Genomic DNA, 16,253 nt, shown 5'->3' with positions numbered 1-16,253 from the left:
GTCATGAGATCAAGCCCTGCGTTGGGTTTCACGCACTGGCATCTGCTTAAGATTCTCTTCCCCTCAAAAAAAAAAAAAAAAAGCATTTAGGTTCTGCTACTTCCTTGGGTCTTCATTTTCTTTTTTAAGTTTTTTTAAACATTTATTTATTTTTGAGAGACAGAGCAAGAGCAGGAGCAGGGGAGGGGCAGAGAGAGAGAGGGAGACACAGAATCTGAAGAAGGCTCCAGGCTCTGAGCTGTCAGCACAGAGCCCGATGCGGGGCTTGAACTCACAAACCGTGGGATCATCACCTGAGCCGAAGTCGGATGCTTAACCAAGTGAGCCACCCAGGTGCCCCGGGTCTTTGTTTTCTTATAAAACTTAAATTTGTATGCTTTTCTCTATTAATTTGTCCTATACCAGCTTAATTCTTAGGCCCAGTCAAAAACCCTAAAATGCTGGAGGTAAAATTATGCCTCCCCTTATAATGATTACACAGTGATCTTCTCAAAGCTGGAGATTTAAGGAAGATAGCGTTCCTTTATGATTTAAGAGCATAAAATGTCCTGGAGCAGAGAATAAGGCAGGACACTGGTGAGGGTGAAAATCCCTCTGGTGGCTTCTCACCACAGGGTTTAAGAACAGGGTTAAGAACAGGGTTTGTGTCGGGGAGCCTGGGTGGCTCAGTCAGCTGAGTGTCCAGCTTCGGTTCAGGTTGTGATTTCATGATTCATGGGTTCAAGCCTGCATTGGGCTCTGTGCTGATGGCTCACAGCCTGGAGCCTGCTTTGGATTCTATGTCTCCCTCTCTCTCTACCCTTCCCCTACTCATGCTCTGTCTCTCTCAAAAATAAATAAACATTTAAAAAAAAAAAAAAAAAAGAACGGGTTTCATGTGGTGGGACGGTTTTGAGGGCAACTTATTAAAAGTTGCAGTTTTATCTTGTACTTGGGTAACTGTGCATAGTAGGTGAAGTCATTAGAGTCTTTCCTTTATATAAAATTAGAGACATTGGAAGGCTATGTTTCCGTTCAAAAAACTGACCTTTTTTTAAAATTTTTTTTACATTTATTTATTTTTGAGACAGAGCACAAGTGGGGAGGGGCAGAGAGAGAAGGAGACAGAATCTGAAGCAGGCTCCAGGCTCTGAGCTGTCAGCACAGAGCCCAACCCCACGCGAGGCTCAAACTCACAAACCATAAGATCATGACCTGAGCCGAAGTTGGACGCTCAACCAACTGAGCCACCCAGGCGCCCCGAAAAACTGACCTTTTAAAGCATCCACTGATTCTGCAGATGCTGAGAAATAAGCTGGTGTAACCATAAACACTTGGAAATAAAAAATAACAGCAGAGTGAGAGCTTTTCAAAGCAGTCAATAAGTAAGCAGCAAAGACCGATAGTGCCCACAGGGTATTTCAAATTATAAAGCTTTGGGGCAGGGTGTTCAGAGTCCCCGAGCACAACTAGTTGTGCAATGCTAAGTGATAGAGGAATGTGTGTTCCACTCAGACTCAGCAGTATGAGGGGCAGCACGTTTCACCGAATTTTTGATGTTTTAGGTTACTATTGTGATTGGTCACATTTTTTTTAAATAAAATTTTTTACATGTTTATTTATTATTGAGAGACAGAGAGACACAGAATGTGAGCAGGGGAGGGGTTAGAAGAGAGAGGGAGACACAGAATCTGAAGCAGGCTCCAGGCTCTGAGCCGCCAGCACAGAGCCCAACGCGGGGCTCAAACTCATAAACCGCGAGATCATGACCTGAGCTGAAGTCGGACGCTTATCCGACTGAGCCACCCAGGCGCCCCTGTTTGGTCACATTTTTAGATGAATCCATTTGTCTTTATTTAGAACACAGGAATAAGAGTGAGCATGGCTTGACTGGGCTAGTGGAAGCATACACAAAGTGAATTTTCTAGTATCATGCCCTGAGCTGTAGGATACCCTCATATGATCTCTTAATCCTCACGTCACCCTATGATAAAGCTACCATTCTCTCCATTCTATGGATGACAAAACCGAGGCTCAAAGAATTTGTTCCAGATCACTTAGCAAATAAATTGTGCAGCCAGAATTTCATTCTAGGGAGGGCCTTAATAACCAGTTCAGACTCGTTATTAGACAATTTGTAATTCCACAGATCTATGGTCCTTTAAGGTTCTGAACTGGGGAATGGCTTGATCAAAATGAACAGAAAGAGCTGTCTGGTGGCATAATACAGGATTCACAGAGGAAGGAAAGAACTGGAGCATGGAGAGATCAGATGGAAGGTTGTGGCAGGAAGACAGGCCCTGGAGATCGAGTGACCAGAGTTTGGAGCTAGAAAACTCGGTTCCAGCCTGGGCTGTACCATAATGCTGCTATGGGGAACCTTAGGCAAGTTATAGCCACATCTCTGACATCTTGTTACTCCTCCCTAAATAATGGGTTGATAAATTGAGACGAGACAATCTCTTGGTTCTTTCAAACTCTAAAATTCTGCCTGGTGCCTTTAAATTTTAATGCATTCTAAAGATTTATATTATGAAAGCCCTAAATATCATCCAGAATCCCGAAAAGAATTTAGATGAAATGATTCTCAAAGTAGTCTTTTGAAAGTACAAAGGAATAGAATTTTTAGTAATTCTAAGAACATAGTTTTTAAGAATATTTTCTAAACTGGATTATATTGAGACAAGCCCATCATTTCTGCATCTTACTGTTTTGTTTAAGAACGTGATTTGAGGGGGGAGGAAAAGAACATGATTTGGGTATTGCTGCGGCAGCAGTGGTTGATGATATTAAAATCAAATAAACATATTACTCTTGAAACAAATGAAATTATTTAAACCTACCTCTCTAAGAAATTTTATGAAAATATACCTAGGAGGCACAAATTATATTATCATCAAATTAATTTGTTTTCTAAGCTCAAATTTAATTTAAAATGTGATAATTCTCCAACTGGTTCAGTCAATAGACTTTAAAGGGATTTTAGATAGAGAACACAGGAAATAGATACAGTAACGTTGGAGAAAATAATCAACAAAATAGTTGTTCTGTTGCTGTGATGCTTCTAGAAGGTATTTTCAACAACTCCCTGAGGAATTGGCTCTTGCTGGAATGAAGCCAGGTTCTTCTCTCTGCTCACATCCGCAAACTTTTCTCCATTCTCATATCCTATAACAAACTATTTCCAAGCCTTGCTGAGTCCTTGGTCTCAGTGTTTTTCAGAACTGACACTGCCTCAAAAAAGAAAAAAAAAAAAAAAGGGGGAAAAGAAAAGAAAGAACTGGCTTTTCCTCATCTACAAAGATTTGGGTTGGGGTTCCCATTCCTGGGTGGCAGAAATGGTCTTCTCCTTAGAATAAATTGAAGGGCAAAAGAACCTTCCTGAATGAAGCTTTCATCAAGCCATTTTTGTTATTAAAACATTCAGGCATCCCATTACTTAGAGTTTGAAATCTAAATTCTGCAGTTGAGATCCCCTTCCTTTGAGCCAAGCAAATGCATTAGCTTTCTTTACAGACTTTAATCCTTTACATCTGAGATTCTATTTGGAATGCTTTTCTGCTCTTTTTCTCTGCCAGCACATGACCACCACCTCTTGAAACCATCTATCTTGAAACTCATTTCCTTCAGGATGTTTTCCTGGTTTAGTAGCTACTTTGCAAACAAACAACTCTTGTTTTTGAGCTTTTAATCACATTAAGTGCTTTTAAGATAAATTATCCAAGTCAAGGGATAAACAACATATAGAGATTTCCATTCTTTAAGAAACCACCCAGAGGGATTTTACTTTGTGAGGAGGGATATAGGCACTTGAATTTGTAGGTGTCTTGCTTTTTAGCTGAATCCACACTAGAATCAGGGCAAAATGACTCTTTATGGTGACCTCTAGTGGGCACGGGACAATCCTACAAATTATGAAAAGTGAAGGGCAAAGTAAAACCCTTCCCAGTAACCAGCTGGGTTACTCGGCGGTCAGAAGACCGCATCCCACCCCACCCCACCCCTACCCCACCCTTATTTTCAATTCCAGTATTTGTTTTGCATCGAACAGTTTGTCTTACAACTCACCTGTTTCGCCTCTGGCGGGCACCGCGCGGGCTGGGCTACCGGTGTCGGATGTCGCGTGAATTGCAGGTAGCAGTTTAAAATAATCCCTGCCAAGTGGAACCCACTCCCTGCGCTTCGACCAGAAGGCAGGGCAGTTCGCTCTGAGGAGCCTTAAAGGGCACTTCAAGCTCCAAGAGCCAGTGCTGCAGCCGGCTCGGGGGTGCACAGGGGAAATCAAGACATTATGAAAAGGAGGGCGCAGATGAAGGCTACGGGAAAATTGTGTTCTTGCCAGTGGCAGAGCGATCCTCCTCAGACTTTCACCCCACTCTACAGAAAGCGTTCTGGGGGGGGGGGGGGAGAGGGTGTCCAGGAGCGGTACACGTAGGCGCCCTTTTAGGATCCGCGCCCCACAACGCTGGGGGTGGGCCCCTCCCTTCCGCGGGAGGACAGGCGGGAGGGCGACAACGAGCCTGGGTGCTGGGGTGTGTGGTCGCCTTTAGAGCGGTATGTGGGTCTCCGTGCCGCCAGAGGAAAAGCAAGTCGTCAAGAAAAGCAATTGCTGGGGTGCCTTCTTTGAGAAATCCCTTGGGGCGCTCTCAGAAACTGCGCTGGGTTCCGGATAGTTTCTGGAAAAAGCTCTCCAAACGCCGTCTGCCCCCGCTCCTCAAATCCTGCACCCCAGTCCTCACCCCTCCTTACCCTCCTGCCGCCTCCATTTGGCGGGGGGGGGGGGGGGGAGCGGTTAAAAGGGGGCCGCCCAAGTCATCCTGATGGCCCCGGGTGGCACGCGGGAGCAGGCACCCCGGCCGCGGGGCTTAGCCGCCCCCACCCCCGGGGCTCCCCGTTGCTCCCTTCCCCGCCCCGCGGACCACTCCTGGCCGCAGCGGGCGGGAGCGGAGGGGGAGGACGGCGTCACGAGGCGGGGAGCCCGAGGTCCAGGGCGGGGCGCCGGGGAATCCCAGCCGAGCGGGCCCGGGAGGTGCGGGCGCGGGTGGGCAGAGGAGGGCGGCGCGTGGAGGGAGGTGAGCCGAGCTGAGCCGGGAGGCGAGGAGGGGGAACCGCGAGGAGGCCCCGCCCCCGCCTCGCGGAGCCGGCTCTCCGCCGCCTCCGAACCCGCTCACTTTGCCTCTCGCCTCTGGACGGCGGCGGGGCGGTTGCCGGAACCGCGGCCAGAGGGAGCGCCGGGGACCGTAAGCCATCCCGCACCGGCGCCTCCGCCCGCCGCCCGCGCCCCTCACGGGGGGCACAGCGCCGCCGCTTTGAAAGGACACCCTGGCCTCGCAGGGGGGCACCCCCCTCCCCAGGCGCTGACAGTCTCATTCCCAGCCAACGGGGCGCAGCGCTGACGCCTGAGGGGACTCCCCGGCCACCTGCAGGTACCGCCGAGCCGAGGGAGCGTCGCTAGCAGCAACGCCTGGCCGCGGAGGAGGCTAGAGCCGAGGGGTCTCCGGGTCGGCGAAGGGCAGGAGCGGAGCCCGCAGCGGGAGCCGGCCGGCCAGCCCGCGGGCCCCGACGGCGCGCTCCCCCGTCGGCCAACGGCAGGCAGGCCCCGCGCGGCGACCGGGGGGGGGGGGGGCGGCGGCGGCCTCGGGCCTCGGGGCCTCGGGGCGGCCAGCCATGACCTTCGGGCGCAGCGGGGCGGCCTCGGTGGTGCTGAACGTGGGCGGCGCCCGGTACTCGCTGTCCCGGGAGCTGCTGAAGGACTTCCCGCTGCGCCGCGTGAGCCGGCTGCACGGCTGCCGCTCTGAGCGCGACGTGCTGGAGGTGTGCGACGACTACGACCGCGAGCGCAACGAGTACTTCTTCGACCGGCACTCGGAGGCCTTCGGCTTCATCCTGCTCTACGTGCGCGGCCACGGAAAGCTGCGCTTCGCGCCGCGGATGTGCGAGCTCTCATTTTACAACGAGATGATCTACTGGGGCCTGGAAGGCGCGCACCTAGAGTACTGCTGCCAGCGCCGCCTCGACGACCGCATGTCCGACACCTACACCTTCTACTCGGCCGACGAGCCCGGCGCCCTGGGCCGCGACGAGGTGCGACCGGGCGGTGCCGAGGCGGCCCCCTCCAGGCGCTGGCTCGAGCGCATGAGGCGGACCTTCGAGGAGCCCACGTCGTCTCTGGCCGCGCAGATCCTGGCCAGCGTGTCGGTAGTGTTCGTGATCGTGTCCATGGTGGTGCTGTGCGCCAGCACACTGCCCGACTGGCGCGCCGCGGCGGCCGATAACCGCAGCCTGGATGACCGGAGCAGGTACTCCGCCGGCCCTGGGAGGGAGCCCTCCGGGTAGGACGCACTGCTTCTCTGCCCGTCCCGTCCGTCCTGTCGCGTCTGTCCGTCCCGTCCGTCGGTCCCGTCTCCGTCCTATTTGCCTCCGGGCTGCCGAGCCAGGCTAGGTTCCCGGCCCAGCGAGGCCCCAGGCGGGGCCCCAGGCGTGGCCAGGCAGGGGATGGGTTTGTCCTCACTCCCCACTCCCTATTTACCTGGAACCAGGCGGCTCTGGTCCTTATACTAGACTCCCCTCTTTTTTTTTTTTTTTTTTTTTTGTAAATCTTTTAACATGTATTTACCCTTGAAAGACAGAGTGAGAGAGGGGGAGAGGCAGAGAAAGGGAGACACAGAATCTGAAGCAGCCTCTAGGCTGTCAGCACAGAGCCCGACGTGGGGCTCGAACTCACAAACGGGGAAATCGTGACCCGAGCTGAGGTTGGATGCTTAATCGACTGAGCCACCTAGGCGCCCCTACACTCCCTTCTTGAGGGCGAGTCGCCAGGCATGGGGAAGGGCAGGTAGAGATAAACAAGCCTCCCATCTTTTAGTTTACTTTTGAGCAAATAGCAACTAATTAGATTTCTTTAAACTTTTATTGTTAGCATTACAATTTAACCTTGGGTTAAGAGCAGTTTGAATTATTTGCCAATTTTTGGTGGTTGAAAAGATTGAAGTATTGTTATGGTGAAATGTGGTTTACTATGCACTGGCCACACATTCTAAACACTCTACATAATATGTACTTTAATGGAATTGTATTATCAAAGAGATTAACAACAAAAGACTCTAAATAATGGATGTCTGCCCTTTTCTCTCTTCTTTTCCTACCAAGTATGTAGTTAGCAAAGCACCTGTTCACTGCTTGGTACCAAAGATACACACTGTGGCTTTCAGAAGGGTCTTCAGTGTGGGGAGGGAAAAAATCACTACCTTGGAAAAGAAGAAACATTTAAACCGCCCCAAATCCAGAAACATTATTGGACTAATCTTTTTTTTTTTTTTTTCCACTTTATTGGGATAAAAGGAAAATATTTTAATCTTTCCTTAGATCATGTTTACCTTTCTTTTTTTTTTTTTAATTTTTTTTTTTTTACCGTTTATTTATTTTTGAGACAGAGAGAGACCGAGCATGAACGGGGGAGGGTCAGAGAGAGGGAGACACAGCATGTGAAACAGGCTCCAGGCTCTGAGCGGTCAGCCCAGAGCCCGACGCGGGGCTCGAACTCACGGACCGCGAGATCGTGACCTGAGCCAAAGCCGGACGCTCAACCGACTGAGCCACCCAGGCGCCCCTGTTTACCTTTCAATAGAGATAACACACTTCTGTTTTTAGAGCTAGTGAGTTCATTTTGCATATTTGGTAGGAGGAATAAACAGTAAAGTTGGCTTTGAAGGGAAACAGTCTCTTGGGGGCACAAACACAAGATTGTATATTCTGTTTTACCTTTGACACTGTTTTAAGATGCCTCGTCCATTCATATTTATTTCCTTATTTATTTATTTTTCTCCTTCCATTCATTTTTAAAATTAGGTTGTGCCTGATAATCTTTTCCTGATAGAGATGTGTATGTTTCCGGTGGTATTATATGCCTTGATGTTACAGTGCATTAGTTCCACATAATAGTCTTCCTTTGGAGAGTGAAGATTGTTTTTTAATGTAAGAGGTAAATAAAATTGCCTAGTACCACAGAGTCCATTACCGATATAGTGATATCTTGGCATGAAATCCAAGATACATGCGTTAAAAGGAAATTCATTAGACTAATTGTGTGTAATGTATTAGGTTCTGAGTTTTTGATTTACAGATAAGAATTACTTATTTGGTACTCATCAGTACAATGAAATTAATTTATATACCTAAATACATAAATGTCCTTGATTCTTTTAGGAAACCATGGGACAATGAGCCTTGAAATGATTCACTAGTAATTGTGGAATTCTAAGGTTAGTGAAAGTTCAAGCTACATTAGCAAAGGAAACAGGAGAATTGAGTTAGACTTCCTGAGTCTGCAAAAGAAGTGAAGGAAGAAGAGGAATTCTTGATTTGTGTATATGTATTTTACGTATGTGTATAATTATTCAAGTCAGAACTGTTTCCTAGATACCCAGATATTTCAGGCAAAAGCATGTTTTTTCTTGGCTTAATGGCCCAGTTTTAAGCTTCACACTCCAAGTGTAGGTATGAAAATCAACCTCTGTAATCCCAAACAGGTAAGCTGAAGGAGCTGAGGAGGCTGGAAGTCACAGAGGGAGCCTCCCATAGGCCTCCTCCAACTGACAGGGCCTCTACGCTGGTGCTTTGACAATAGTCTCTCAAACCCTGCTTGCTTGTGTTTGCCGAAATTAGACTTTTTAAAACATCATTCTGATCATCTGACCATATTTGGCACCTACCGAATAAAGCCAAAACATTTTTCTTGTCCTTCAAAGCTCTTTATGGGTTACCCACAATCTGCCTTTCTTGACTTATCCTGTCATCATTTGCAAGCATCTTTTTTGAGTATGTGCTGTTTAAGGCACTGTTCGTACTCCAAATATTGTAACTTTTTTCCTGGTTGTTTTCTAAAGAAAAGGTGTCAAATTGCTGATGTCGGAATGAGAGGCACAATTGATTAACAATTGAGTTGTTCTGGAATACAGTCTGGCCTTCAAAGTGGAAGGGGATGGAAACAAGTCATCTTTGGAAGGTTGCAGAGGTTGTGCACTGCCCAACAGTGGTGGGGGAGTGGTTGTCATTTATAAAAACTGTATTCACAACCTTTACAACCAGGTGTGCTCCACCTGAGAACATAATAAGGAGAATTTTCCAGGTAAAGAGAACGGCAGGGGCATAGGCATGAAATTTGCATATTATGTTTAGGGAGTGTGAGTCCAATGATTGAGTGAGAGGTGGAGGCACAGCAGATGTTCGAAAGCCTCAAATGAGAAGGATAATGATTTTATTTCGTTAGGCAGTAGTTAGCTGTTGGCAGGGTTGGGGTAAGTAGGTTATGTATATAAAATCATGAGTGTCATGAGTTGTGCACTGCGAACTGGGGATGGGGAAGATTGGAAGCAGGAGGATGAGTTTGGAGATCTTTGCAGAGGGAAGGATTGCTCTGAGGGGGTAAGAATGGAGAAGAAATGATCTCTCTGGAAAATATTAGAAAGACTCAAAATTAATCCAGGGCATTGGAAGGATACAGGCATCAGGGACTGAGTACTTGGACTTCCAGGAGCTAGGAGTACTCCCTGTCACTTGCCGGCTCCATTTGTCCATACTGGCCTGCTCACTCGTTCCTGAACCCACCCGAATGTTCCTTACTGTGCAGTCCCTTGCCTGTCGAAATTGAATCATCCATCAAGCCCAACTTAGATTCTGTTTCTTTTTTGAAGCCTTTCCTGCCTACCTGAGTAGATGTGATGTTTTCTTTTGAATTTCTTGAGGGATTTCTTATTTGTTCTACTTATTTGCCATCTATAATGTCCTTCCTAGCATGGTAGTTATTTTTTCATATAAACATGTCCTCGTTTCTAAACTAGATGAGAGGAAAAGGCCTAGAAGGCAGCTAAATTCTATACTATTTATTATGACGGCATCTTTTAGAAAAAAAATTATTTCGGCACAATAAATGTCTACTGTTTATATTATAATTCAAAATACAGCCTTCCAGGATGATATCTTCTGTTGCATAGATTGAAGAGCTGTGTGGGGTAAGGCTGTGGGCTTCAGCTGGTGGAACTCTTAGTTGAGGAGGACAGGATCTTGTGCTAAGAATGAGAAAAAAAGTCTGTTAAATCAAGGAATGATTGTTTATTAGGTAGTGATTTTGCAAAAGGAATAAAGATAAGCATAGGATTTCTTTTTATTAATCTTTGAAATATTAGAATAGCATACAATCTCAAGTTTGGAAGAAATCTTGAGAGGTCTTCCAAATCAATAATTTGAAAGTTTTTTTCTGTATGAATATGATCTTTTTTTTTTAAGGTTTATTTATTTGTCTTGAGAGAGAGAGAGAGAGAGAGAGAGAGAGAGAGAGAAAGAGAATACCAAGCAGGCTCTGCACTGTCAGTACAGAGCCCGACATGGGGCTTAAACTCATGAATCATGAGATCATGACCTAAGCTGAAATCAAGAGTCCACGCTTAACTGACTGAGCCACCTAGGTACCCCATGAATATGTTCCTTTTAAATTGATTTGTTCTAGGTGATTAATAATCATATAAATAATGGTTTAAAGTCCAGACGCTATAAAAGCAAGCCTTTCTCCATCTCCTGGGCATTTACTTCTTTTCCCTAGATGTAACCAAAGTTACTTGATTTTGTGTGTCATTTTAGAGACATTTTATGTACTTACAAACATATCATAGATATTTACAAACAACACAACAAAAACAGTATAATAATACTTTTCTGAAACTTCCTTTTCAAACTAACCAACATGTCTTGGAGATTGTTCTGTATAAGTCTATAAAGAGCTACCCAGTTATTTTATGCAGCTGTATAATATTCCACTGTATGAATGTCTCATAATTTTTGGACATTTATGTTGTCTCATCTATAGAGAATGCTGCAATGAATATCCTTGTGCATGTACATTATTTTGCTTTTATCCATAGGATAAACTCCTGAAAGTTAAGACATAGGGTCAAAGGGCATGTGGATTTGTAATTTGCATAGGTAATTCCAAAGTGCTCTTCAAAAAGATGATATCGTTTTATACTCCTGCCTGCAGTGTGTGGGAAAATACGCTTTTTCTTTCTGTTTTTTTATTTTTTATTTTTAAAGTTTATTTTATTTTGAGAGAGAGAGTGCATGTGTATGAGCGGAGGAGGGGCAGAGACAGAATCTCAAGCAGGCTCACACTGTCAGCTCAGAGCCTAACATGGGGCTCTAACTCACGAACCCCCAGGTCGTGACCTGAGCAGAGATCAAGAGTCAGACACTCAAATGACTGAGCCAGCCAGGCACCTGACCCACTCTTTTAAAACCACTCATGGGGCGCCTGGGTGGCTTAAGGGTCCGACTTCAGCTCAGGTTATGATCTCGCAGTTCCTGGGTTCGAGCGCTGCGTTGGGCTCTGTGCTGACAGCTCAGAGCCTGGAGGCTGCCTTGAATTCAGTGCCTCTCTCTCTCTCTCTCTCTCTCTCTCTCTCTCTTTCTCTCTTCCCCTGCTTGTGCTCTGTCACTCACAAAAAATAAATAGATAAATAAAATCACTCAGCATGGCTGCCTGTGTCATAAAAAGATACTCTATGCTAGTCAGAACTTTGAGGAAAAGGTCACATATAAAGTACTTCTCACCTTTACTTTTTGGTCCCCTTTGCCTCTGAACTTATGTCCCCTCAGCCAATCTCAGCTGTTGTGTTGTCTTTTGAATTTTAAATCTCTTTATGGTGCAAAGTCTTGCTGTAATTTTAATCTGTCCTTCAGAAATTATTTCTAAAAGTTGCTTCATGTTGGAATTTTGATCTTTAATTTGTATTGCTTTGTGGTGTGGCAGTGAGAATCTGAGGAGATGTAAAGATGTTCAAGTTTTTTTTGCAGTGTTATTTTTAACCCAAGTTTTAAAAATGAAATACATAATCAAAATGAAACACCAAGTGGTGGAAATTTAAAAATCAATTGTATTATTTCTATTGCCTATTAGGTCAATATTGTATAAATTCAGTAGGTTTTTAAGTACTTTAAAAATAAAAAGCAATATTTGAAACTGAAGGTGAAAGTCTCAGTGCTTTTACTTTGCAGATAAGGTGGATACTTTCAGAAGCCGGTAATTAATAGATCTCTGATAGGATTGAACATAACCCTGAATCTCAGTTAAATTTTGTTCTTGCACAGTGGACTGTTTCTTTTAATATATGTACAGGGTTTTTCTATCTGCTGCCAGTTTTAGAATGCAGTGGAAACTTTCTTTTGTCAATACTCTTTTTTTAATCAAGGTGCTTTTTTTCTCCCTCAGTAAGCAAATTAATTTTCTTTTTTTTTTTTTTTAATTTTTTTTTTTTAACGTTTATTTATTTTTGAGACACAGAGAGACAGAGCATGAACGGGGGAGGGTCAGAGAGAGAGAGGGAGACACAGAATCGGAAACAGGCTCCAGGCTCTGAGCTGTCAGCACAGAGCCTGACGCGGGGCTCAAACTCACCGACTGCAAGATCATGACCTGAGCCGAAGTCGGCCGCTTAACCGACTGAGCCACCCAGGTGCCCCGCAAATTAATTTTCAATGTTGTTCTTTTTATTTTATTTTTTTTAAGTGAAAAGTTTGCTCACTGGAGTAAAGTATGGTTCTCAGTGTTGTGAAGTGAAGCGTAAACATGCCCCTCTCTCCTCAATCCCATTACCCAGTTTCTCGGTATTCTTTCCTCAAATGCCCATATAAATGTAGGTACACGTGCGCGTACACACACACGTGTGTATAAATTATATGTACATATTATAGATACTTTTAAAAATTTATAACTGGGATCATTCTATAATGTTGTTTAACAATTTGCTTTTTTGTCTGCACATCTTGGAACTCTTTCCTTATCAGTTGGATAGAAATCTTCCTCGTTCTTTTGAAAACCTGTAGAATGTTCCATTGTATGGCCGGACCACAGTTCAGTGAACAAGCCTCTGTCCTGTCAGTAATAGTGATGGCTGTCATAGTTAAATTTATTTCATAGTTCGTATATGCTAGCTGCTTGTTAAGTTTTTACATGTAGTTTGTCATCTAAGTCTCCTGTAACAATCTTGTGAGGTGGCACCGTTACTATCTTCATTTTATGAGTGAGATTTAGAGAGGTGAAGCAGCACGTAAGCTCACAGAGTGGGTAAATGGTGACCCGGCATTTGGTTCCCATGTCCCTGCTCCATACTACTGTGGAATGTTTGGTTTTGACTCCAGTTTTTCAAAAATGCAAATGGTGGTAAAGAACAGTCTTTTTCATATATCTTTTTTGCAAATTGGCGTGAGTATATATGTTAGATAAATTCTGAAGTGGAAATCGCTGGATCAAGAGGATTGTGTTTAAATTTTTTTTTTTGTTAATATTTTTATTTATTTTTGAGACAGAGACAGAGACAGAGCATGAGCAGGGGAGGGGCAGAGAGAGGGGGAGACACAGAATCCGAAGCAGGCTCCAGGCTTCAAGCTGTCAGCACAGAGCCTGACACGGGGCTCGAACCCACAGACTGTGAGATCATACCTGAGCCAAAGTCGGACGCTCAACTGACTGAGCCACCCAGGCGTCCCGAGGATTGTATTTAAAAAAAGTTTTTTTGTCGGGGCGCCTGGGTGGCTCAGTCAGTTAAGTGTCCGACTTCAGGTCATGATCTCATGGTACGCAAGGTCAAGCCCCATGTTGGGCTCTATGCTGACAGCTCAGAGCCTGGAGCCTGCTTCAGATTCTGTCTCCCTCTGTCTCTGTTCCTCCCCTGCTCACGCTCTGTCTCTCTCTCTCTCTCTCAAAAGTAAATAAATACTAAAAAAAAATTTTTTTTTAAATTTTGTCAGCTATTACCAAATTTCCCTTAAACTGAGTGCAATTTAGCACTACTCTTTATTAGTGATAGTGACTGTTATAACATGAATGCAATTAATAATGAATAGAATGCTAATATTAATAAAATTTTAATAGAAAACATTTGGAAATAATCACCTTAAAAAAATAAAACAGCTTTAAAGGGGAGCCTGAGTGACTCAATTGGTTAAACATCTGACTTTGGCTCAGGTCATGATCTCAGTTCCTAAGTTCAAGCCCCACATTGGGCTGTCTGCTCCTCTCAGCACAGAGCCCTCTTTGGATCCTCTGTCCCCCTCTTTCTTTGCCCCTCCCCAGCTTGTTCTTTCTTTCTCTCTCTCTAAATAAATAAACTTAAAAAAAAAAAGAATGTCTTAAAAAATATGTAACAGCTTTTTTTTTTTAGTTTTTTAAAAATGTTTTTATTTATTTATTTTTTTTGAGACAGAGAGAGAGCATGAGCAGGGGAGGGCCAGAGAGAGAGGGAGACACAGAATCCAAAGCAGGCTCCAGGTTCTGAGCTGTCAGCACAGAGCCTGATGCAGGGCTCGAGCTCATGGACTGTGAGATCATGACCTGAGCCGAAGTTGGATGCTTAACCGACTGAGCCACGCAAGAGCCCCAAAAATGTAACCGCTTTATTGAGATATAACTCGCATACTGTAGAACTCACCTTTAAAGTGCACAATTCATGGGGCGCCTGGGTGGCTCAGTCGGTTAAGTGGCTGACTTCGGCTCAGGTCAGGATCTCAAGGTTCATGGGTTCAAGCCCTGCACCAGGCTTTATGCTGACAGCTCAGACCCTGGAGCCCGAGTCTCCTTCTCCCTCTGCCCCTCCCCCACTCATGCTCTGTCTCTCTCGCTTTCCATCTCTCTCTCTCTCTCTCTCTCTCTCTCTCTCTGTTTGCCTCTCTCTCAAAAATGAATTAAAAAAAAATTTAAAAATATACAATTCAGGAGTGCCCAGCTGGTTCACTCTGTTGAGCAGAAGACTCTTGATCCTGAGAAGACTCATGAGTTCAAACCCCACACTGGGCGTGGAGCCTACTTAAAAAAAAATTAAGTAAAGCACACAATTCAGTGAATTTTACTGTATTCACCGAGTTGTACAAGTATCGATCATCATCCATTCTACTTGAAGCATTATGTTTTGGTGATGTGTTTGAAGGAGTATTAAAATGTGTTAGAAAGCTGGAACCCATGAATGGCTAAGAAAGGGACCCAGGCATTTTGACTGAGCAAATGAATCAGATGAAGCAATAGGCAAAACATTTGTGTTTGAATTCATTCATTCATTCATGAACGGGTGGGTTCTGTTGGGAGTGTTTGGAAGAGTTATATGTATTTAAGTGATTTTCTCTGCCTGCTGGTAGCAAGGACTCCTCAGCTTTTCCTCTACTGGCGAAGGGAAGCGTGTAATTGAGGCAATCATCTGACTTTCTCAGGCCAAAAAAATGTCAAAAGGAAAAGGCGATGGTGTTAAGAATTCAGGACTCCCGAGTCGGGAGGCCTCCCTGGAGTTAATTCATTACCCTGCTCTGGGCCTGTACCCTCCTCAGTTAAGTGGGGATTTTACATAGAAGGGTCAACGAGAGAATGAAGACTGAGCCCTTAGCAGGAAACTGAACTCCTTAGCTCGTTACCTTTCCTTGTATTGGGCCTCTTCCCGCTGTCTCTCTTTTCTTGAGTTGCTTGTGAATGTCTTACCTCCCTTTTCGTCTACGAGTTCTTTGAGAACAGAAATTCTTCCTTCACAACATGTAGTTCAATACCTTGCACATGGGCAGTCCTTCAGTGTGTATTTTATGTACGTGTGAAAGAAACATGCAGGTACAACTGTTTTCATTTTTTAAAAGATTTTTATTTTGTCTTCTTTATTTATGTTTAAAATGTTTATTTATTTTGAGAGAGAGAGAGAGAGACCAAGAGTGTGCATGAGCAAGAGAGGGATAGAGAAGGGGAGGGAGAGAGAGAGAGAGAGAGAGAGAGAGAGAGAGAGAGAATCTTAAGCAGGTGCCATGCTTAGAGTAGAGCCAAACACGGGACTTGATCCCATAAATTGTGAGATCATGACCTGAGCCAAAATCAAGAGTTGGATGCTTAATCAACTGAGCCCCCCAGGCGCCCCTAAAGATTTTATTAAGTATAATCTCTGCACCCACCATGGGGCTTGAGCTCACAATCCTGAGATCAAGATCTGCATGCTCCAGCAACTGAGCCAGCCAGGTGCCCCACATTTTCATTTTTGATACGAGAGTGTGTGTTTTTATAAGTTGCCTTCAACCTATGAGTAGGTTATATTTTAAGGACTTACTTGCAAATGGGTTTTATGGCTTTCCATTCATTTATTCATGAAGTTCGACAAACATTTATTGAACAACTCCTATATATCTGGGACTGTTCTGGGGGCTGGAGATATAGCAGTGAACAAATAAAAAAAAAAAAACAACAACCAGAGTCCTTGCCCTCA

The 16,253-nt window shown here is 44.8% G+C and overlaps 2 protein-coding genes across 8 annotated transcripts in view; one reads left to right on the top strand and one right to left on the bottom strand.

The window, feature by feature from the left end:
- MTA3 (metastasis associated 1 family member 3) overlaps positions 1-4,517 on the bottom strand; it is a 226,700-nt gene extending 222,183 nt beyond the window's left edge. Inside the window, exon 1 of the mRNA XM_078444770.2 lies at positions 4,048-4,517. The gene's annotated coding sequence lies outside the window, so the exon portion shown is untranslated. The remainder of the gene's footprint in view (positions 1-4,047) is intronic.
- A 343-nt stretch (positions 4,518-4,860) lies between these two features.
- KCNG3 (potassium voltage-gated channel modifier subfamily G member 3) overlaps positions 4,861-16,253 on the top strand; it is a 64,355-nt gene continuing 52,962 nt past the window's right edge. For 6 of the 7 annotated variants that reach the window (XM_060653748.3, XM_060653714.3, XM_060653729.3 and 3 more), the window contains exon 1: positions 4,861-6,311. In XM_060653748.3, the coding sequence (XP_060509731.1) occupies positions 5,647-6,311 (665 nt within the window). In that variant the 5' untranslated portion in view covers positions 4,861-5,646. The remainder of the gene's footprint in view (positions 6,312-16,253) is intronic. The other variant, XM_060653702.3, reaches the window with a different exon arrangement.

The sequence above is a fragment of the Panthera onca genome, chromosome A3 (genome assembly GCF_046562875.1).
Source record: "Panthera onca isolate mPanOnc1 chromosome A3, mPanOnc1 haplotype 2, whole genome shotgun sequence".
NCBI lineage: Eukaryota > Metazoa > Chordata > Mammalia > Carnivora > Felidae > Panthera > Panthera onca.
Note: the sequence above shows the minus strand (reverse complement) of the source record. Positions and strands in the feature narration are given on the sequence as shown.